The 23,094-nt window shown below is 35.9% G+C and overlaps 1 protein-coding gene across 4 annotated transcripts in view; it reads left to right on the top strand.

Moving 5' to 3' along the window:
- CNTN1 (contactin 1) overlaps nucleotides 1–10,690 on the top strand; it is a 370,073-nt gene extending 359,383 nt beyond the window's left edge. For all 4 annotated transcript variants that reach the window (XM_007168319.3, XM_007168318.3, XM_007168316.3 and 1 more), the window contains one exon: nucleotides 8,219–10,690. In XM_007168319.3, the coding sequence (XP_007168381.2) occupies nucleotides 8,219–8,295 (77 nt within the window). In that variant the 3' untranslated portion in view covers nucleotides 8,296–10,690. The remainder of the gene's footprint in view (nucleotides 1–8,218) is intronic.
- Nucleotides 10,691–23,094: the final 12,404 nt, after the last annotated feature.

Raw genomic sequence — 23,094 nt, 5'->3', positions numbered from 1 at the left:
GAAAATTGACTGTCATGACCAACTAGTTTTACTCCTACTCTTCATTGTCAGTACCGCAAAACACCAGTTGTTCTCCTAAAAATGTAAAGTGGCAAAACTATAGAAGAAGCAAGTGTGTCTGTGGCGGATGTAGGAGAGGCGCAGGGAGCAGTACTTCTTCTTAAGTAAACCTGGTAGGGTATGTGTCTGTAGCTCCTGAAGATGTCTAGGAAGTCTTAGTCATAGATGTGCTCAACTGGGCCCTCAAGCCTAGCACTAAAGAGGAACCATTAGCCTTGGCATGGAGCACACACACATTTTTCAACTTTTTCTCTGGCTCTACTTGTTATCGCTTTGCCTCAAAAACTGATTGGGGAAAGGCAAGGCTGGGGCAGTGGAGGGAATAATTTAATATTTGTTTTTATGAATATTGCAAAATAGAATGAGCATCTGAAAGTCCCCAGGCTCTCTAAATTTTACTGATGTTGAGAAAAACTGATTCCAGTCCTAGTTTGATGCATTCCGCAAAACCAGGGCTAGCCACGTAAGAATATTCTGCCAAACAGCTATTTCCAATACCAAATGCGAAGATGATCTAATAAGCTGGCTCTGGTTGTTTGTGAATAAAGAACTTGAGTGTTATTTGTTAAAGATTTTGTATAAGTTGTGGAAAATATTAAACCCATGAAATCCATTATATGTATGTTGACCATTTTATAGAATAGGAGAGAGTTCTGAGTCTCTTATGTCTCATCCCATGCTTAGTGTATTCTCATATTCACTAGATAATAATTTTTAAATGAACACACTAAATTTCATATTTCAAATTCACAATTATCAGATGGCGTTTACTATGTATTTTTAATTTTTTTTTCATTTAATTATCACAAATACCCTACTGTGGAAATATTGTACTCCTCATTTTACAGATAAGGAAATGGAGGCTCTGAGAGATTAAGTACCTTGCGGAGGTCACACACTCAAATGAGGGCAACAGTATTCAAGTAGAATTCTTTCTAATGCCAAGTCTCAAGCTTTTGTGAAAATCTTACCTTGCATTTCTAAAAAAGTAGGTAAACCAGTTTTAAAAGTCCTCAGAATTATAGTCTCATCTTGCCCAAAAATTATATCAAAATTAGGTTATTTAGAATGTGTTTGTTAGCGAATGGACTGTTAGAAGTTACTTTTATATTTCCCAGCAAATAATTGGTCATCACTCTATTGGAGATGCTTGATCCTTTCTCAAAGAAGAAATGCATCCTTGCAATCTAACATTTCCTGATAGGGAAAGGACCAGAGTAAGGAAAGTATATGACTGCCAGGATAAGCTGTCAGCAAACCATACACCCTTGCCAAAAAAAAAAATCCAAAAAACTATTTTGTTTGACATATGTGTTCATAATTGCCAAATAAGTAGGAGCAGCAAGATTAGTGGGTTTCATCAGTTTGAAAAAAAACATCATAACCACTATCACTTATATGATCAAGCTTTTAATGTATATATATAAACAAATAACAACTTTATCATAAATAAGGGGAAATATAACAAATATCTTTGCAAATTTTAGGCTCAGTGCTTCATATTCTTTTTTTTTTTTTTTTTAATTTTATTTATTTATTTATTTATTTATGGCTGTGTTCGGTCTTCGTTTCTGTGCGAGGGCTTTCTCTAGTTGTGGCAAGTGGGGGCCACTCTTCATCGCGGTGCGTGGGCCTGTCACTATCGCGGCCTCTCTTGTTGCGGAGCACAGGCTCCAGACGCGCAGGCTCAGCAATTGTGGCTCACGGGCCTAGTTGCTCCGCGGCATGTGGGATCTTCCCAGACCAGGGCTCGAACCCGTGTCCCCTGCATTGGCAGGCAGATTCTCAACCACTGCGCCACCAGGGAAGCCCAGTGCTTCATATTCTTAAACACATTATGGTTTGCATAGAATCATAGGCTGATGGCAATGCTAGGAACCTAAGGAGTTATAATATTGAACCCTATCATTTTACGGAAGGAAAAATCCACAACCTTGACAAGTAAAATGGCCAAAGATCACACCAGCCTCAGAGCCATATATTGAGTCCAAATATTCTCTTTTGCCTAAAGTTACACAACTAGCTATTGACAGAACTGCAAATAGGTCTTAAATTATCTTTTTTTTTTCTTCTTCTTCACATAGCTTAGTATTTTGTTATCTCAAAGAAGCATAAGGAGATAAAATTCTCAAACACAGAATAAGCAAGCTGATACACATAGACACTATAATATAATAGATATCAAAGGCCAAAAAAATCATCAAATATAGAAAGTCTGCTGTATCTCAAAGAAAAAATCCATTTTATTTTCTGATTTCTCTTTTGTTTTCTTTTCCAGAAACTCTTAAAACCGATTGGGGTAAATATCCATAACTCCATTTTGTCAAAGGCAGGTAGTTATGCTTATAATAATGGATTTAAAATTGAATACTGTAACAGAATTTTCCCCAAGAGACCTATTTGAAGCAGAGCCAACTAACTTTTTAAAGAGATACGTCTTTTAATTCTTAATAAGCATTAGACAATTTATAAAAATAAAAATTCTGATATATGACCCAAAGAAAATTTTAACATTAACCTCACTGAGTTACAGGAGTTTTATTCCAAATTCTATACCAGTTTCTAGGCAAGGGTAAAAAATCAGGTGTGAATCGGGAAAAGGGTGGGGGGAATCATGAAAAAGAAAATATGAAAGGGAGAAGAGACATATAAGATAGAAATTCCAGAAATGAATTAACCAATAAAGAATCTATAATTGTTTTGTCTCAGACATTCTGTAAAATCCCAGTAGTCAAGACAAATTTTGAAGTACTTGTTTTTGCCCCAGTGGCTTCACATCCTTCAAGTGTTAAGTCCTGCAAGAAAATTAGAGTACACGAATTTTTTTAAAAAATTTTCTTGGTCAGAAAATTCATTCATACATTAAATTATGTGTCAATATCTGAAAGTAAAAAGCAGCTCTTCCTCCTTTAACCTTTGTTTTCACCCATTTCTTCCACAAAATTTAAGAAAATAAGTGCCATTTTCTCATTAAAACCTCACAACAATCTAATGGGTAAACGGACACAAATAATTTTCCAAAGGGTACACAGCCAGTAAATGATAGACCCAGAATTGCCAATGGGTCAGGCTAACTCCAAAAACAAAGCTCGTAATCAATACCTGAGATCAGAAAGTGTTGACGTCTTCTTAAGCGACCCTCCTCGTTGGCCACAGTGATTGGTTGAGGGATGGGAACCTGTTCCAAGCTAGTTCAATCACACAAATGCACTAATTCAGCCACAGTATTGGTCTGAAAGTAGGTATATGACTCAGACTTTGCAAATAAGGATCTTTCCTTGAGAGTTTTGTCACTGGAATTGGGGTAAAAAAAATATCATCTCTTTGATCTTGAGAATGTATGATTGTGAACTTGACTTTGTCTGTCTTGAGAAGTCAGTCTGAGAATGTGAGGCAATCTGCAAAGGAAGAAGATATGAAATTCAGAAACGTGGCAGACACAGGTATTCAGTTAACTAGCTCTAGTTGTCCCAAAGCAGTGCAAAATCAGCTTTTTCTTCAGTTGAGTTCCAGTTACTTAAAACCAAAGATCCCAGACTACCATGTCACAGAGGAGATCAACTTGAGCTAGACTACTACAGAAAAGTCCAATATGCCCCATGTTGATAGGTGAAAGGACATTTCAGGGATGTTTGTGATCTAAAAGGACACAATGTGTGACTTGGGAAGAGTAAGTAGACATACATATCTCAAATGTAAGTTGTCTGCAGGGGACACCTGCCTTATCTATTGTTTTGCTTTGTTTTTATCCAACTACTTTTCAAAACATACAGTGTAGGACTGTATAAAGAGATGAACAACATCAAATGTAGTATGAATCACTATCATTTACAGAAGTTTTCTACCAGCTGTGCACTTTTTGAAGTGCTCTACATAAAGCAGCTGTTTTCAAACTGTGATAAGCAGAGCCCTACACATTGCCTGGAGTGATGGGCTTGGGGGAGTACAGGTACAAGCATGAACATAAAGGAGGCAACAAATCTGTGGTCTCCTGCCCCAGGCCCATCTTTAAATAAAGCATCCCCTCTCCCTGCTTGTTCAGTAAATGGGCTTCCACATGTGATTGTTTCTGAAGAAAGGTTATGCTGCTAAAATATATATAAGAACCATTGATACACATCTTCTCCATACTCACAATAAAGCCATGAGATATATTACCCCTGTTTTATACTTGAAGGAACTAGGGCATAAAAATATTAAAGAACATGCTCAAGATGACCTAGCCAATAAAAGGCAGAGGCAGTATTTGGACTCTTGCTTTCTTTGCCTGGCTCGAGCCCCATTACACTATTCCCAGTATTCTCTTACATCTCCTGCTAGGACAGTGACCTGCTTACAGACCCTCATATTTGCCTGTTTGTTCTCAAAATCTAAACAACCAAGGACCAGTTACAAAGCTGTAGTCTGATAGATAGTTGGACTACCTGTAATTGACTGGATGTAACAAGGAAACGTACCCCAGAGCAGTCATGGAACACCACTCAAGTGGGAAGGAGAAACATCTTATGTAAGGTTTGAGTTCTTACTGAAGAATCCAGAGGAAGGTCTGAGGGAAGAAGCAATCAGCTCTGGATCAGTTGCTGTTTCTAAGATGAGGACAGGAGTATCAGGAATGAACTAGGGTTGGGAGCCGTCTCAAGGGGAGAGTAGTTAAGCAATTGGGTGTTCCTAGTAAAAGATGGGAAGAGTAAAGCAGGTATGGAGTATCATTGGTAACACAGCACTAGCCACTCAATGAAGGGGTCACTTGTGCATTTTCCAGCTGCTGCATGACCTTGGCAGTGTCTCCATTTAAGTTCAAGCTGGCATTATCTGTGTCTGTCATACTACTAACCTGAATAAAGGCAGGTGACTTTGTTCTTTTTCCCTCTGAGCTGATTTTTACTCTCAATCCCAAACAGACTTTTACTCTTATATTTCTCTAAACTTGCTGCTATCCCAGCAGGAGTTTTATTGAATTTGACAAATTTCAACAGCAAACACCCAGTGATGTGTACCTAACACACCTAGTATATATGAAGCATACCCCTAGGCATGGGGATCAATCATCTTATCAAAACGCTTTCTTCCCTCAGCCCAGGGTTATAAGGCTTTGAAGGAATCCAAAGTAACATCCTATCAAGACAAGTTGGAGAACCCCTGGACTGAGCAGTAAAATAAGGCCTTTCTGATACTGCAGATTTTTAATATCATCTCTCTGATAAGAGATGCAGGTCGCAGTGGTTGACTTTGTCTTCTTTAAATCCCCATGTCCTACCCCTTCACTTTCTCTCCCACTTTGTGCTCTGCAATCAGAAAAGGTTCAGGGCTTTTAACTGGAAGAATTATTCATATTATAACTTTATGGTTCAAGAACTCACTATATGCTGGGATTGGTATTAGACAACACACCTGAAAATATGATTTGGATATATTCCCTGTCCTGAAGTTGTTCACAATCTAGAGATATTAACAGGTGTGATTATAAACATGACACCACAAGGAGAAAATTCCAAGTATTAATAGTAAACATTAGCAATTTGGATTGGACCATGGTGTCTAAACTTAAGCATCAGAAAAGAGATTTGTATTAAAAACTGACTAGAGGGGCTGTCTATTTAGCATAAAACCTGAAGAGATTGTTAAGCACTGCTTAATTTTTAATTAAATTTCTCTTCTCAATATATAACTCTCTCTAGCAGGAATCCTTCCTGAGGGAAAAATAAATCTGGGCAGTTTAGGTTAAAAAAAATCAAGAAATCCAATGGAAGAGACATAGTATTCTAAATTGGCCTTACATTTGTTCTTATAGGCAAAAGTAATTAACCAGACTGATGATTTTTTCATGTTTGATATTCAGTAGCTATGTGAAAAGCAAAATATACATTTACTACATACCATGTTAAGTACTGAAATTATGCTTGATATACATTTTGTTAGATGGAAAACAAATATATGTTTTAAACCCCTCAAGAATATAGGGATCCCACATTTAAAATGACTTTAAATAGTAATTCAGTCAGGTCTCTAATTTGTGTTTACAATGTGGAAGAGAATTGAAGATGAAGACCACAATTACATAAGCTTGAGCCATTAGAGAAATTAAATATAACACACATAAACATGAAGATTTTATTTTAAATAAATCAAATATCCTGATGTTGAAGCCACAAATTATGAAATTGTGTTTGGTTTTCATACTAACACCAAAACTTCAAAATGGCATCCACAATTGACTAACCTTCTTTCCGTGGCCACGGTTTGTATTTAGCCAACCCACATATTCAGGCAAATTCATGAATGTGTACCCATCACTGATGTAATTCGTGGTCAAAGACAGAGCATTGCAGAGACCCTGTAGTCATTCTCAGACAAAGGTCTTCAGGAAAGATCTTTTAAATTAGGTCAAACATTGAAAGCTAATGTTTTTCTGTGTGATTAAGGTTTATTATTGGTCATCTTATTGAATAAAATAATACGTGGGCTGTGGCATAGTTTTAAAATATCTGTGTAGAAAAATAGAAGGAAAAATACTGCAAGAATAAAAACACTTTGAAACAGCTTAGGTGCTCTGCTTTCCCATATGTCATTTATTTTCCCCCTGTGCCCTTGCCTTGACACTTTAAGTGCAAGATGTAGTGTCCTCCTAATGCTTTTCCAGAACTGGTACCTTTCCAAAACTATCTGTAGAAAGTGCCAGAGAGGTAGAAAGAGCATGGACTTTGGAGCCAGGCCAATCTGAGATCTAATCCTGGCTCTGCCTTCTACTGGCCACTGGCCTTGAACAAGTCATTTTACCTGAATCTGAGTTACATAATCTATAAAGTCAGGAAAATAAGATCTGCCATCATAAGCTATTGTATAAATGTCATAATACATATAAATGGCCAGTGTGGTGTCTGTCTTGTGGCTGTAGAACAGTGAATAACAGCTATCATGGTCATTATTTGTGTCATCATTGCTACCGATAATGCCGTTATGCATTATCATAAAGAGGCTATAAGCAGCTACTCGAGGGATGTTTATATTGTGCTTGCGGTTCTGCCCTCACTTTTACCTTCACTGTCTTGCTCATTTCTAAGAACCCCTTTATCAGTGTCTGATAATGTTTTCTCTTTTATACTTTCCATGCAGCACTGAATGCTGCTAACAGGGCAATAGCGGAATGCAGGTAGATACAATCATCTTCCACCTTACAGGGAGTATGACTGTGCCTTCAAGGACCAAATTCGAGAGAAATGGCCTTGAATCTTCCTAAACGTAAGAGGAATATTCCAAAGAAAGGTCTATTTAGGCAACTATTGATATAGTAGATAACAATGATTTAAAGTTTCAAATTTAGAGAATAAACTTGGACACAAGTCTATTATATTTACAAGCTGTATTTTTGCTTGTTGTTTTGCTTTTGCTTGTTGAAGAGAGCACCTAATAATTGTGGAGAGTTGAAAGGAAGAATGCACCTTCTTGGTCCCACTTTTCAGCCCTTTCTGAAGAATTCCAGTGAAGCCGGACTTGGACCCATAAACTTACCTGACCACAGGAAGAGCCCTTCTAGGCGTCATTCAAGACATAATTTAAGTCTGTAGAATATTACATCATTTTTATTCTTCATTTACATAACATTCCTCAGGGCAATTGTTCTTTGGATAAAAATTTGAATAGATTATTTATTATTATCAAAAATACATTTCTAAAATCATTGCGTATAAGCCCCTAAATATTTTAAAACCATTAGGATATGAAATCATGTAGGATCTTCCAGTATACCTATGATGTCATTGCCCCATGTAACGTTATTAACATTTTTGCTGCATCTCTTTATCTTATTTTTTCACAGCTTACTTACGATTTTTCACTTATTTATACATGTTTCCTGACCTAGTGCCTTCTGGTAGGAGTTCGGGACTGCTGGATCACAGGAAAAACGGAAACATTTGCGATCTTATTATCGTAAATGATTTATATGAGCTTTTGGTATAAACAGTCCACACAGTCTCACATGCAAAATCCTTGATCAAACATTTTTGTTTTTCTTATGTCACTTAAGACTAAGTGAAGCTAGTATTTTTTTAAAGGAACCACTTTGGTTTCAGGGTTACATAATACCCATAGCAGGGTAAATGAGCAACAGTGACTGTTATCAATGAAATAATATGCACTTTTTTGGTTTACATTATAGGTGCGTCCATCCTATCACCATGTCTTCTTGGCTTCCTGCTGCCTGCCCTTGGCATCCTTGTCTACTTGGAATTCTGAATGTGGCGTGACAACTGCTGCTCCCAGCCCAGTTCAGAGGACACCCTGCATCTCTGTGATGACTACAATTCCTTCCAATTCCTGCAACTCCATCCTAAGCCAAATAAATTATACTTTAACAAACTATCCAACTGATTTGCAACATATGTTATGACTGAGGCATTCAGGAACCCCTTCATCCAAAAGAATAAACTTTTAAATGGGTATAAAATGATTTTTAACTCGTTCCAATATGCCTTATAAACACCACTTAACCTAATTCTGTGACAGTTGCATGATTTAATCCAATGGGACAATTTACAGTGTTCAGTTCAATACCATAGGCTGTAGAGTGAAAGTAAAATCACCATACACAGGTGCTTTAAATTTAATAACAAGTTGTGAAATATAATAGAGGTTGAAACGTTGACTGTATGTGGTAAATGTAAGAGTAATACAGTCTCTTGTACTATCCTCTCTGTTTTGGGTCCTGCATATTTTTGAATGGCCCCTATCATTCATGGCATTTTGAGTTTTCTTTAAAAAAAAAAGTATAACTAAAGCATTTAACATAATTTCCAATACCAAATCATTCTACTGAATGAGTTGGATGATTTTGAATATTGAAAACCAAATTCTAGAACTTATTTTCAGTATTCTTATTTTGGAAGTAAGTAATTTTCTAAATATTTGGTTTTCAGAATCAGTAATACTCTTAAGTTAGTTTTTTAATAGTAAAATTAATATACTACATGAAGATTTTTTTTACTTTGGTATTCTACTCTGACATTATTTTATGCTTTTCTTATCATCAATTTCAAACCTCAAAAAATCACAGCTCTTGTGTTAGAGTATCATCATGTTGCTGTATTTATTCATATGTGAAATGATGAATTTTGAGAAGTAGAGTGCTTCCATTTTTTAATTGAGATGTGACGGTCTTTACATAGCTAGGAATAAATGACAGTTAAGTGAATATCAGAATTAAATAATATTCTAGTGACTTTGTTTTTGTCCTTCATTCTAAGTAAAGCCTCTCTTTATTAAAGGTATGGAATCAAGAAATCACCTGTAGCTTGGAAAAACTACAGTATTCCCTATTTTTTTTAATTTAGTTTTAAACTCATTTCCTGCTTCAATGCAATACCGAAAACTGGCTATGAATACCAAATCAAGATGTTGCTAATGGTACTTTGAAGAGTATGCAAAACTGGAAGGCCGGGAGGAGACAAATAACGTGTCTGTCCAGTGGTCTCCCAAGTGTTGGTGCTTTAGGTTTTTATAAGTTGTGAAAAGGAAGATGCACATTTCTTCATTCTCCATGGTGTGCACGGAAATGTGTTTGAGTGTGGATGTGAAAGAAATCGAGTAATAAAGGATTAGCTGGCTTATGAAATAGTGCAATGTCTGATGCTTCAAGAGGTATAATCCTATTTTATTAGCACAACCTTGCTAGCTAATTAGAGATAGAGTTTATCTTTTTAGAAAGGATACCTTATAGGTTCATAAAAAAAAATATTTACAGGAAGCAAAATAGATCTATTACTATTTTACCCCCCTTTCTTTAATTTGTATAATTTTTGTACTATATATCTATGTATAAATGTTTAGGGTTTTCATTATGAAAATACCAATAAATATTTCATTAGTTTACATTTAACTCTTTGTTATAAAATGAAACTTTTTAAAAGTAAGTGAAAGGGATGATTCTCCAGTGGAAGTATGTCAACAGTCTTGAGATCGTTACCAGATTTCATAAAATATTTAATTATTTGAAAGAAAAACAAAATCTCTTCATACTTTAGGGAAACGAATACTCTGTGAGCCTTCTGTACAAATGTTTGTGTTTTCATTGTTACACTTTGGGGTTTTCCTTTTGCAATGTGACCCATGTTGGGCATTTTTATATAGTCAACAACTAAATCTTTTGCCAAATGCATGCTTGCCTTTTATTTTCTAATGTATGGTAATAAAGAGCAAAACTGGTTTTGCATGAAATGGTTCTGAAAGGTAAGAAGAAAACAGACTTTGGAGGTTGTTTGTTTAATTTTAAATTTGTGGCAGAGATAAGGTAGATTAAAATCTCTCATACACTGATAACTCCAGCTTTTCATTTCCTCATACAAGTGTACAAATTTGACTGGGACCATCAGTTTTAAACTGTTGTCAAACTAACTAATGTATCATCTGCTTTAAGACGCAAGATTCTTAATTAAACTTTATATAGATATAGATACATCTGTTGTTTCTTTGTATTTCAAGGAAAGGTGATAGTAGTTTTATTTGATACTGATAAATATTGAATTGATTTTTTTAGTTATTTTTTATCATTTTTTCAATGGAGTAGTATAGGACTGTGCTTTGTCCTTTTTATGAATGAAAACAAATTATAAAGAAATAAATGTCTTACTGTTACCCAAGAAACAACAATTGTCCTTTCAATTTACTTGAAGTTGAAAATTCATTTTTAGAGGGTTTTCATTAAAAGTTTAATAGCATGGGGAAAAAATACTACATGTTAAACAGCAGTTCAATGTTCGAAGCATTCTACAAAAAATATACACACAAACATAGAGCTACACGCATACACACACACAGGCATTATTACAGTGAAATACTATCGCCTGGGAGATAACTTCAGTTTATGGAGAGGTCAGTGCATTTCACTCAATCTAAAGCTGGACACTAAAGCAAGCTGCTAGATGCTGAAAAAATAAGAGACTAGATAAACCCTGAATGAACTGATACTCTTAATAGAAGAATTTACATAAAAGCATAACTCTACAGACAGGAATCTGGTTCAGGTAAAGCTTTCTCTGAGTCCTGAGCCAGACTGAGCCCCAAATTCTGAATGCCAGAGCTTCCTGTGTTTCTGACTTACAATCCTCCCCTGTGTTCTGATTGTGATTTCTCATTGGCATTCTGACCTCCTTTCCTGTTTCATGAAGCTTGCTTCCACCCTGCATCCTGGTTTCCCTTTTAGACCCTGCCTCTGTTTCTTGACCTTAAGGATTATATTACTTCCATTCTAATATTTAGCTTTTGGTATTTGACCTTGGATTGACCCCATCTCTAATTCTCCAGGCTTTGGGAGATCAAAGCTTCTTTCTGTGAGAGCATTTTCCCTGTTAGCTGTTCTCAAACCTGGTCGTCCATCAGGATGACCTGGAGAATTTGAAAAAAATAAAATAGATTCCTTAGGTGTTAGTTCAGACTTACCAAATCAGAATCTGGGCAGTGAAGCATAGGGATCTTTCTAGGTTGTTCCGGAGTGTCTGAAAAGGAGCCAGGTTTGAGAATCACAGATTTTCATCATTATTACAAGGTAGATTAACTGATGTTTTAAACTGAATCAACAATATTAACATCATGGATACATAATTTAAATATCTCTTAAGAAAAAAATCCATTCTCTTGGTTTGTCTAAAATGCTAACTTGTTCATTTGCTCTCTTTTGCTTCTACATCTTAAGTATCCAAAGGCTATATACTTTTTGTCTATTAAAAATATCCCCTAATTTGTTTGTGTCTAAAATCCAAGCAGCAGACTGAAATGCACTTCAGAAGATTTTTTTCTCTAGAGGAATGTGGATTTTACTTGTTTCTTTCTTTTTTCTTCAAGTAACTTGGAAAGTTAATTAAATTTTAATACCTAATTTCCTGAGTCTCTAATCTTCTGGAGATGCTTAATAAAAAGATTGATGAAAGGTGCCCCCTCCCCAACTTGAACATTTTTTTTTTTCTTCACAATGGGAAACATGGCGGTTTTGAATGAGTTGACTTTAAAATTAGTTGATGGGGAGGCCAAAATTAGGTTTCTACATTGTTTATCATATTTTAAAAACAGGTTTCACTTTTCAGTTACCAGTAATAGATTTGATGCTTGGGGAAATATACCAGTACCCATGATGCTATTACAGTTTGGCTTTAGAATTCAGTCAGGCTCATCCTAAGGCAAAACTGTAAAGTGAAAGAACTTGGTCTTCATCTATCCTATCTCCTCAGTCAGGCTCTTTTGCTTGATGGAAGCTGCCCTAAAAGCAATCCCCTATACCTTCATACCTTCTTGTATTAGTTTCCTAGGGCTGCCACACAAATGACCACAAACTGAGTGCTTCCAATAACAGAAATCTATCTCTTACAGTTCTGGAAGCTGGAAGTCAGAAATCAAGGTGTCAGCAAGGTTGGTTCTCTGAGGGAGAGTCTGTCTGTTCTGTGCCTCTCTTGTAGCTTCTTGTGGTTGCAGGCAATTCTTGGTGTTTCTTGGTTTGCAGCTGCATGTCTCCAATCTCTGCTTCTATTGTCATGTGACATTCTCCCTTTGTATCTTTGTGTCTAAATTTCTCTCTTCTCATAAGAGCACCAGTCATCGGATTAGGGCCCACCCTAATCCAGTCTGACATCATCTTAACTTGATTACATCTGCAAAGACCTTATTTCCAAATAGATTCCAGCTGGATATAAATCTTGATTCATATCATAGATTCCAGCTGGATATAAATCTTGGTAGAATATTATTCAACCCAGTATACATTCTTTTCATCTTTTTAAAACCTGTATATGCCCCACTCACACTAATGAGGATATGATTGAAAAGCTGCTCTAAGCGTGCTTTCATAAAACATTTATGTTGATAACATACAACAGTATGGATGAATTTCAAATGCATTATGCTAAATGAAAAGAAGCCAGATTCAAAAGGCTGTGTGATTCCATTTATATGACATTCTGGAAAAGGCAAAACTCTAGGGACAGAGAACATGTCAGTGGTTATCAAGCATTAAGAGTAGGAGGGGGGTTTGACTACAAAGGGACAGCATGAGGGAAGTCTTGGGGGTGCCAAAACTGGTGGCAGTGACACAAATCTATTGGTCAAAAGTCATACAACTGTACAACAAAAGGGTGAGTTTTACTATATGTACATTTTAAAAACTTTTAAAATGCAGTTATGTGAAGATCATGGGCATTGGACAAACCTGTGATCATGTTCTAACTCTGTTATTACCTTGTGAGATACCTTGTGAGACCTTGGGCAAGTAATGTGACATTTGGAAGATAGTTTCCTTTCCCATAAAGTGAGGATAACACTTTTCAATCATTCAGAATCGTTTCAGTTACAAATGACAGATACTCAACTCAAATAAACTTAAGAAAAACAAGGAATTTATTGGCTCAAATAATGGCATCTGCGAGATATAAGGGCAGTATTTAAAGGCTTAAATAATGTTCTCAGCAGACTGTCTCTCCATCCACTGATTCTAGTTGTGTCTGTGCACACATTTCATTTTTAGGCAGGCTATCTCCTTGTGACAGGAATCACAGGTGCTGACCGTTCCAAGCCTACATTCTGCTGGCTGGTGGCCCCAAAGAAATAGGGACTCTTTTTCTGACCTAATACAGATACCAAATCTCATTAAAGACTCATATTATCCCCAGGAGGTTGGCCATCAAGGGGCCATCACTGGCCTCCTGCCTGTCCTTCTGAATAATTGGAAGGTGACAAGAGCACTGTAATAGAAATTCCACCAGGGCCACATGGAGTGGAAAGGGATGATTCCCCTAAAAGAAATATCAGGTGCTATTAACAGAAGGAGGGTATTGGACAGGCAAAAACATTCTCCACTCCACTTATTCTTCCTAAAATTCTATGAGTTAAAAAGATGATAGAGTTAAAATGCTTAGCATATAGTATTAATATATTCCCCCAAAATCTTAAATTTCCTCTCCCACCATGACTTTTCACCAGATATATGCAAATTAGCATTTAGGGCTTCTAAAAATCTTAACTCAGGTGATTGCATAGCTGTCTGTTTATATCTACAACAGAGCTTAGCATTCAGTCAACTCAAAGTCACCTATCCTTGGTCAGGTAGAGCTGATTTAGTTGAACCGAATGCAATAGCAGAATTTAAAAGAATAAGGAAAAGGGTCTGTTGGCTCTGAAATCTTCCTTTTACTACATTTAAATGTATAGCATTTTCAATGATGAGGTGTGAGGAGAAACCACTGTCAAGCAGTCCTGTCTACACTTTTTTCATTATTTCTAAGAAAGAATGATGTGTATATCCAGACATAGCACAAGTTTTCAAGGGACTTTAGAACTTCAGTGGAAAATCTTATCCACATAGATCATCATGCCAATTAAACAATGGGAAGGGGCATACCATATTAAAGTGGTGAAAACACATACACCATTTTAAGTGAACTATATTAGTTATTTATCGCCACAATAATGCTGCAGAAACACAACCCCAAAACCTCAGTGACATGTAACAATAAACATTAATTGCTCACACATCAGGGTCAGCAGATCAGAAATGTGGCTTTGCTAATGTGAACTGGGCTTTCTCACTCGCTTGAGAGCAGGCTGACTGTCAAATGTTAGAGGCTGCCTTTAGTTGGGGCCTTTAGGGCAACTTGGATCTGCTCCACTTTTCTCTCATCTTCCAGCAGGCTAATTCTGACATGTTGTCATGACAATGGCAGAGGTGCAAGGAAGCAAATGGAAACGTGCATGTACATTTTCAAGCCTTCTCTTGCCTCATGACTGCTAATATCCTATTAACCAAATCAAGTCATATTATAAAACCCAGAGCCTAGGAGCAGGGCAGGTCATTCACGTATGTGGGTGGGTACCTTATAGTTACAAGCAAAGGGTGTGGATATAGGGAATACTGACGAATTGGAGCCAAACGATGCAGTCTACCACAGACATTTACCAAATCCCATTGGATCTAAAAGGTCATTAATTTTACCATTAAGAAAGAAAAAATACTCCTAATTAAATTATAACACAACGTTTGTTTATCATGTAGAATTTTATTTTATATTTATGGAAATAGTTATTTACACAAAAATTTTTATGACTTGTGATTATTATGCATAGACAAGAAGGAAACTATGTACAAAATAAATTGTGTAATATAGTCCTAAATACTTCCACATTCAGAATATGACTCTTCTAAATCAAACTTAAACTCTGAGTAATTGATATTTGAGTTTTGCCACAAAATACTATTCTTTGGTGGTACTGGTATATGCATCATTTCTTAAAAGAATGCTCCAGTATTTATTCCAAGCTTCTGATGCTCATTCTGCCAGTACTTTCTCAATCTTATCAGGCATTAATAGACAGTTATTAGGGTCATTTAAAAAATATGCCCATAAATTCTTTGATAGTTCTCCCTTCAGGAGGTAGAAACGAATTCTCCTCTTGAGGTTGTGCTGGATTTAAGGACTCATTTCTAGTGAATAGAATAAAGCAGAAGTGACAGTGCAGGACTTTGGAAACTAGGTCATGAAAAGCCCATGTGGTTTCCATGGTTTCCATTTTGGTCTGTCTGTCTGTCTGTCTGTCTGTCTGTCTCTCTCTCTCAGATCAATTGTTCTGGGAAATGCTAACTGCCATGTTGAGGAAGCATTCAGGCAGCCCTATGAAGATGACCACATAGTGAGAAACTGAGACCCCTACCAACAGCCATGTGAGTGAGCCATCTTGCAAGCACACCCCAGTCCCAGTCAAGCTTTCACATGACTGCAGCCTTGGCTAAAAGCTTAATTGCAGTCTTTGAAAGACACGGAGCAAGAGCTACCCAACCAAAATGCTCCCAGGTTCATGACCCTCAGAAACTGCATGAGATAACAAATATTTGATGTTTCAGGCCACTGTTTTGGGGGTAGTATGTTATACATAGAATAAAATAAAGACTCTTGCTGACAAGAATTTTAAGCAAATGAAATTGTCTAATCTGGCCAACAGGAATAAAAAATGTTATCCTTATATGTCCACATGCTCTATTTCTGTAAATTTCTGTACATAAAAAATTTTTTGGTTTTAATGATGAATCATAAGACATTTAAAAAGCAATTAAACTCAACATGTGTTATCCCACAAATACTCCTAACTCAACTGAAGTAATGCCAATATAAACAGCTTTGACCAAAGTCACATATGCGCAGGCAGTGACAACTAAGTCATTATTGTCTTCTGGCTGACGGCAATTAAGAGATGCCATAAATTGTAAGATGCATTCCATTTTCAGAGATATTAACATGTAAAAATCACTGGGTGTACTAGAAATGATAAAATATGGTATTTAACAACCCTTATGAATACTTACAGCTTCTGGACCAAATTTGAGTTAAAGAAGATGAGAGTTATGTTTAGGTTAGGATGCTGAATTTTATTTGTTTAGTTCACTGAGGAAGGAAGACACCAGCTTAGGTGGCTGGAATCGCAGTGGTGAGCTGAGATGAGCATGGCTGCCAAGGGAAATAGCCTCTCTACATTTACATCTGCCATAAAGATTACAGCTCAAAGTGTTCCACCAGGCTGAAGTGTGTTTCTTTTCATCTTCATAGAGCAGCATAAGACCTTGTATGTAATAAGAACTCAGTACATATATATATATTGAATGGATTATTGAATGAAAAACAAATTTTTAAGTTTTCAGTGTTTTCAGTACATGTTTCTATAAATAATTTTCATATTGCTTGATTGATAATAATAATAATAATAATTACATATATTCTAATATTGCAATATTTGAATATTCTAATATTACAAGAGAATAATAAGCTTTTGACAATGTTGTGTTTACAAGTCTGAGTTTGTGAAAACATCTGGGTGGGGAACAGGTCATCACCAAAGAGGAAGAAATTCACCTACACTTGTACTTTCAGGGAATAGCCAGTACCTCCTTCTCTGAGTATTATTTCTGTAACACTTTATTTCTAAATGTCCACACCTCAGGAGCACAGGATCAGGTTGATATGATCAATAATATTCTGCAATTTGTGGCACATACTAAGTACTGTCTGAGCACAATGTCTCTCATACTTATCATTTATTTATTTATGTATTTATTTATATATTGTATTATGTTTTTTCCATTTAACTCCAGTTCCATATCCTGCCATGCCTTCACTATCACTTCAGTTCATCTTTTTTGTTTTATTTACACATGTTGTATGAAAAATAAGTAGTATTGTTATATTTGGTTTTATTTACATAAATTATACTTCACTGCATATTTTATTCTGCTTCTCAGTTCTTTCAATTAATATTATTTGTTCTAATCTGTCCATGTTGTTCTATGTCGGTTTAGTTTATTCCTCTAGCTGCCTTTATTACATTTCACTCCTTCATTGCCATTCTCTTAAAATATCCTCACTAAAAACAATTTGAAAACAAACATCTTTTTACATGCTTCTTTATGTGCCTCTGGGAGAACTTTCCTAGGGTATATATTCAGTGTGGAAGTTTATTAAGTTATAGTATATATGTATAACTTATATTGTCTTATACCTGTGGTTGAAGGTATAGCAATAAACAAAAGAAAGTGACACCAGTTTAAAATGGCGGCTCCAATTTTTCTTCTTCCAGCACCTGATGGCTTCCATTTTCTCACCTGAATTTAAAGTTATATAGATACAAAGTTTAGCTTGTCTAACCAGGTGTGAAGTGCTTTAATTTATATTTCTCTGATGACTAAATATCCTGAGCATCTCTTCGCATGTATTATACGTATATTCTTCTCCTATGAATTGCCTATAAAAAAATCTTAACAGTCTATAGAAACCTTGAAGATGAAGATATGCATATCCTGTGAATAAGCAATTTCACTCATGGGTATATGTGATAGAAAAATGTGTGCATAGGTGTACCAAGTTAGCAAGTACCAATGTTAGCATTGTTCATATAACTCAAACTTGGAATCAACCCAAATGCCCGTCAATAGTGGCTTAGATAAATTCACTGTGGTATTTTTAATATAATGGAATATCATACAGTAAATAATATGAATATTCTACTGCTACACACAATAAGAGTGAATTTTACATGCACATGTTTTTCAAGCTAGACACAAAAGAATACATGCTGTACTGTTTTAAAAGTTCAAGATTAAAGTGTTCAGAACTGATTTGTTTCATTAGAAGTCAGGATATTTGGTTACCTTTGAGAAGATGGGTAAAGGTAGTGACTGGCAGGGAATATGAAGAGACCTCTGTGGTGATGGCTTTTCCTGATTTGGTGGTAATTATACTGTGTGAAAATTCATTAATCTCTACACTTAGGACTCATGCATTTTTCAATATGCATAGTATGTTTCAAAAAATAGATTTGGTTAAAAATTCAATAAACCTAATTGTGCATAAGTCTGCATTTCTAATTATGTCTTAAATTAACATTGTTAGAAAATGTGACTATCACATATATCTCCCACAAAGGAGTTATAATACGTTATTCTTAATCAACAAGAAAGATGACTGAAGAAGAAATTATAATCAAGTATGATAAGTCCTATGATAGGGAGAAGTCAAGAAGCTATCAGAGTAGAGCGGGCTTAGCAATGCAGACCAGGAATCAAGAAAAACTTCTCAGAGAGGATAGTGTTTAAGGTACTACCTGGTGTGTGTGGGGTAGCGGCGGGGGGAGGCTGGGAGAGAGTGTTACACTGAGATGAGAAGAATGTGCCTGGCAAGGGAAAGTCACTGTGAAGGGACCAAGTTGAGAGTGGCTCGGTGAGATTTAGAAGTTGAAATGTATGAGGACCCAGGCTGGAGTGATATCTTCGTGGATCATGAGGGCCCTGTGAGTCCTGGTAATGAAACTGTGCTTTAATTTACCACATTGGAGGGTGAAATAATAAGGTTTGCCTTTTAAGCCTAGTTCAGACTACAGTGTAGACAGTGGCTTGGAAATGAGCAGTACTGGAGTGAGGGAAACCAGTTAGAGGCCAGTAGTAGCAATAATCCAGGTAGAAAGGATGGTGGCCTGAAATCCTTTTGTCGTGGAGGAAAATAAAGAAAGTAGACAGACTTTAGAGATGTCTAATAAGCCAAATTAAGAGAACTCATCATTTGATTGGATATGGTAAGTAGAAGAAATGAAAAACGTTGAGAATTATTTACTTGTTTCAGGTTTAGCTATTTTTCCTAAAAAATAACCAATGCTTTCAAATGACTTCAGAAATGATTTTGAATACTTTTAAATATTTGCACTGAATCTTTATAATTATAGCATTTATATTATGCTCATACTGTTCATGGCCATGACTAGAAAAAAATAATACAATATCTGGAGGAAGACAACTTAATGCATGATAATCTGTTGAAGTAAAGTAAAAGTCTGAAATACCTTCATGAGACTGAAAAGACTTGCCTACGTGAGCAAAGATAAATCAGATTGTCCCAAAGTTTCTCTAATTTTTTTGTGGTTTGTCCATGATGAGCTTTCAGATCTCTCTTGAGAACATGGTCATACAGATACTTTAAAAGAGAGTAAGTTAACATTCCCTCTCTCATTTAATCTGCCGTCCTTAGAAACATTCATCGACTGCTTACATGTTGGCCATTTCCAAAGCTAAATATTGGAAGGCAGCTTCTAGTACTGTGTGATTTGAAAACTGCCAGAAGGACATCTGTCTAATGAATCTTAGACTTCTGTATTATTTATTCTTTTGGCTTTGTGGCCCTTAAACTTGAGAAAAGCACAGCTAAAATCAAACAACCACAGCTAGCCATGTAAACTAAAATTATTATTATTAAAATGTTACCTAAATATATACAGCACAAAATTAGTTATAAATTTATTGTACTTATAACTCACACCAAAGTACATTTAAAAATTACACAATGAACTTCCCTGGTGGCACAGTGGTTAAGAATCCGCCTGCCAATGCAGGGGACATGGGTTTGATCCCTGGTCTGGGAAGATCCCACATGCTGTGAAGCAACTAAGCCTGTGTGCCACAACTACTGAGCCTGCACTCACTCTAGAGCCCGTGAGCCACAGCTACTGAGCCTGCATGCTACAACTACTGAAGCCTGTACACCTAGAGCCGGTGCTCCACAACAAAAGAAGCCACTACGGTGAGAAGCCCACGCACCGCAACAGAGAGTAGCAACAGCTTGCCGCAACTAGAGAAAGCCTGCGCGCCGCAATGAAGACCCAACACAGCCACAGATAAATAAATAAATAAATAAATAAAGATACAAGGCAAGCAATATTGAAATTAATAATTGATTTAATATGATCATTGATGTTGTTTTGCCAAAGTTAATTTGCTGCTTGCAGCCCTGTACCAGATGACTGACTTCTTCGGCCATTTCTCAATGCTAATTACAATAAAGATTTCTGGCAAGCAGTGCTGACATTTGGGCATCACTTAGTGCAAACTCGTCATACACCATTAAGTGCATATCTCTTTATTTCTTATTATCCAGAGACAATAAAATAGTACCACTTGGCACCAATGGACTTGTAAATACAAATTCCAGGGCTAAAATTATAGGAAATATTAAGCTATCCAGCAGTCATTCAGAGGATGCAGAACATGCTTACATTATTTTTAAAGCTATCATCCAAAGATGATCAAAACTTTTACATTCTCCTTGAGAACTCTCAGAATTTGTGGAAAGCAATTTCTCTGACTAGACCCAGCTTGAGGAACACTGGATTAAGTCTTGATAGGCAAGAGCTAAAATGCAAATATTATTCAATATTTGTAAAGAATAGCACACCAGATCTTTTCACACTCTGACTTAAACAATTAAAGTAGAGAAGGGAAAGACCTTCAAGAAAAGGAAAGACAATCCTCTTTGGCTGGAGTTAAGGGGTTAGGAATTAAAACATTTGTAAGTAAAGCATTTATAATGATGATATGAAACTTTTGGAAGATACTAGAAGGCACTAGGTAACAGAGACCAAAGTGACCATAATACAGGAGAGAGAAGAAGATGATTAAAAAGGATCTGAGAAAGAATGTAAAGCATAATATGGATACTTAAAAAAATTTGTGACATTAGTAAATATTATAGATGCAGTATATTATTCTATTCAATTCAGCCATGCTGATATAGAATTAAAGTACTCAAAAAAGCAAAGAGATAGACTTCTAAAATAAACAGTTTCAATCCTCAGAGAGATTTTTTTATGTTGCTAACTGAGACAAACAAGCTTTCAGAAAAGATTTAATGATTGGCATTTTTGGCATATGAAATGCCATTGAACCTGCATGTTCATGATTTTCTTTGATTTGGACAGAAATGTTTATTTTTTAAATAATTCTATTAAGAACTGACAGATTATATACTTTAGAAATTGTTAATTTGGTATGAAATAGAATATTCCAAGCAATCCAGTTTGGGAAGGATTTTACCATTTGAAAAATCTTAGGAAATACAACAGTTCTTTGACACAAATAATTTACCAGAGTCTTAAAGCACAAATCTGAGTCCCAGATCTAGTGATATTGAGCTAGCTTCACTATTCCTATGGGTTTAAGTTTTGTTCCCTATAGCAGGAGGAAGTTGGCAAAAATAATCACGGGCTCAACTCCTCTGTATCATTAAACCTACAGCTAAAGAAATTTCCTTTAATCCGCATAGTAAACCTCTCAAAAATTAAAATTAAACAAAAAGAGAAATAAATTATTTCTCCCTATAATTATTCCATTGGATCTCACACGTATCATATAAAGAGTATTTCCATCACACCCTAAAAATGTACTTGCTCCTAAGAGCCTGTGTGCTAAATCCTAACTGACAAACAAGCTACTTCTGTGCTTCAATTGCAGAAATACACTATATAATAATGCTGTTTTTATTGTCTCAATCTTTGAAAAAAAATCATTTTGGTCTTTTTTATTGCCACCCCCAGGAAAAGAACCTATCCCCAGGACTCTACAATGAATTTATTTTCCTGTTTATTTAGCATAATCATTTCTCTTTCACCAGAGGAATGGTGCCTCAAGGCCACTGCAGAACTATACAAAATCTTCATTCATTAATGATCAAATAAAGAATGTGACCTTTCCAACTTCCTAAAATATTTCCTTGCTAAGAATCTGTTTTGGCTTTTTATTTTGATTTTTTTTTCTTTCTTTTCTCCCTCCTAACTCCTTTTTTAAAAATTTCTAATTAATGTAACAATGTTTTTCCTATTGGAGACTCTCTAAGGCAAACAAAACCAAGATGGTTAGATCTCCGTTTTTTTTTCCATGACATAATCTGTTGTCTGGCACTCAGAAAAGCTTAGTTTGGGTGGCCATTCTAGAGAAGCATAAAATGCCACGTGGGTAGGCAACACCAAAAGCAAAGCGTTGCCTCAGATTTCAGTGGCCTGGAATAGTCTCAGGAAGCTCTTTGATCTCCAGCTTGTCCCATCTGCCTCTGCCTACTGAAACAGGCTCGCCTTAAGATTGGGTGCCTAAGCAGTTTCTTTTTTCTGCGCATTCTTTAGAATCTGCTATCGAAAAGGAGATCTTAACATTCATTCTTTCATTTACCTAAGTCATTTCATAATACTTCTAAAGAACCTAGTGTTCTAGAAAGTTCCTATGGGGCTTATATGATGTCAATATTTTATTTAAATACGCAGCCACTTTAAAAACTAAACCACAGAAAATCTGGCAATTGCTATTTGGAAAAGAAATTTTAAAAGATTGGAGGTTGGACTGTTCTGGCTTTAAAGAAGCAGACCCATAAAATCAAGGGAGGGTGGAGAGGTGAGTAATAGACAACATTTGCTTCTCATGAGCTGAAGGGCACCTCATGACACACTTGAATGCAGACTATTTTAAAGCAATTAAATATATTTTCTCTTTATTTATTTAAAGAGTCTACCAGATCTGGTAGGATTTGGTTAGATTTTTAGTTATTATCTCTGGGAAGCTGATCCAAAAGGTGTGCAAAGGTAAACATAGACTTATTTAAACTTTCACAGTGAATTTCTGTTATTTTTTCCCACAACCAGTGGCATCCAAGAATTATACAATTGTAGATGACATATAATAATAGCTCATTAGATAACTTCCAA

Source organism: Balaenoptera acutorostrata, chromosome 11 (assembly GCF_949987535.1).
Source record: "Balaenoptera acutorostrata chromosome 11, mBalAcu1.1, whole genome shotgun sequence".
NCBI lineage: Eukaryota > Metazoa > Chordata > Mammalia > Artiodactyla > Balaenopteridae > Balaenoptera > Balaenoptera acutorostrata.
The sequence above is the reverse complement of the archived record's forward strand: the minus strand, read 5'-3'. Positions and strand labels throughout refer to the sequence as shown.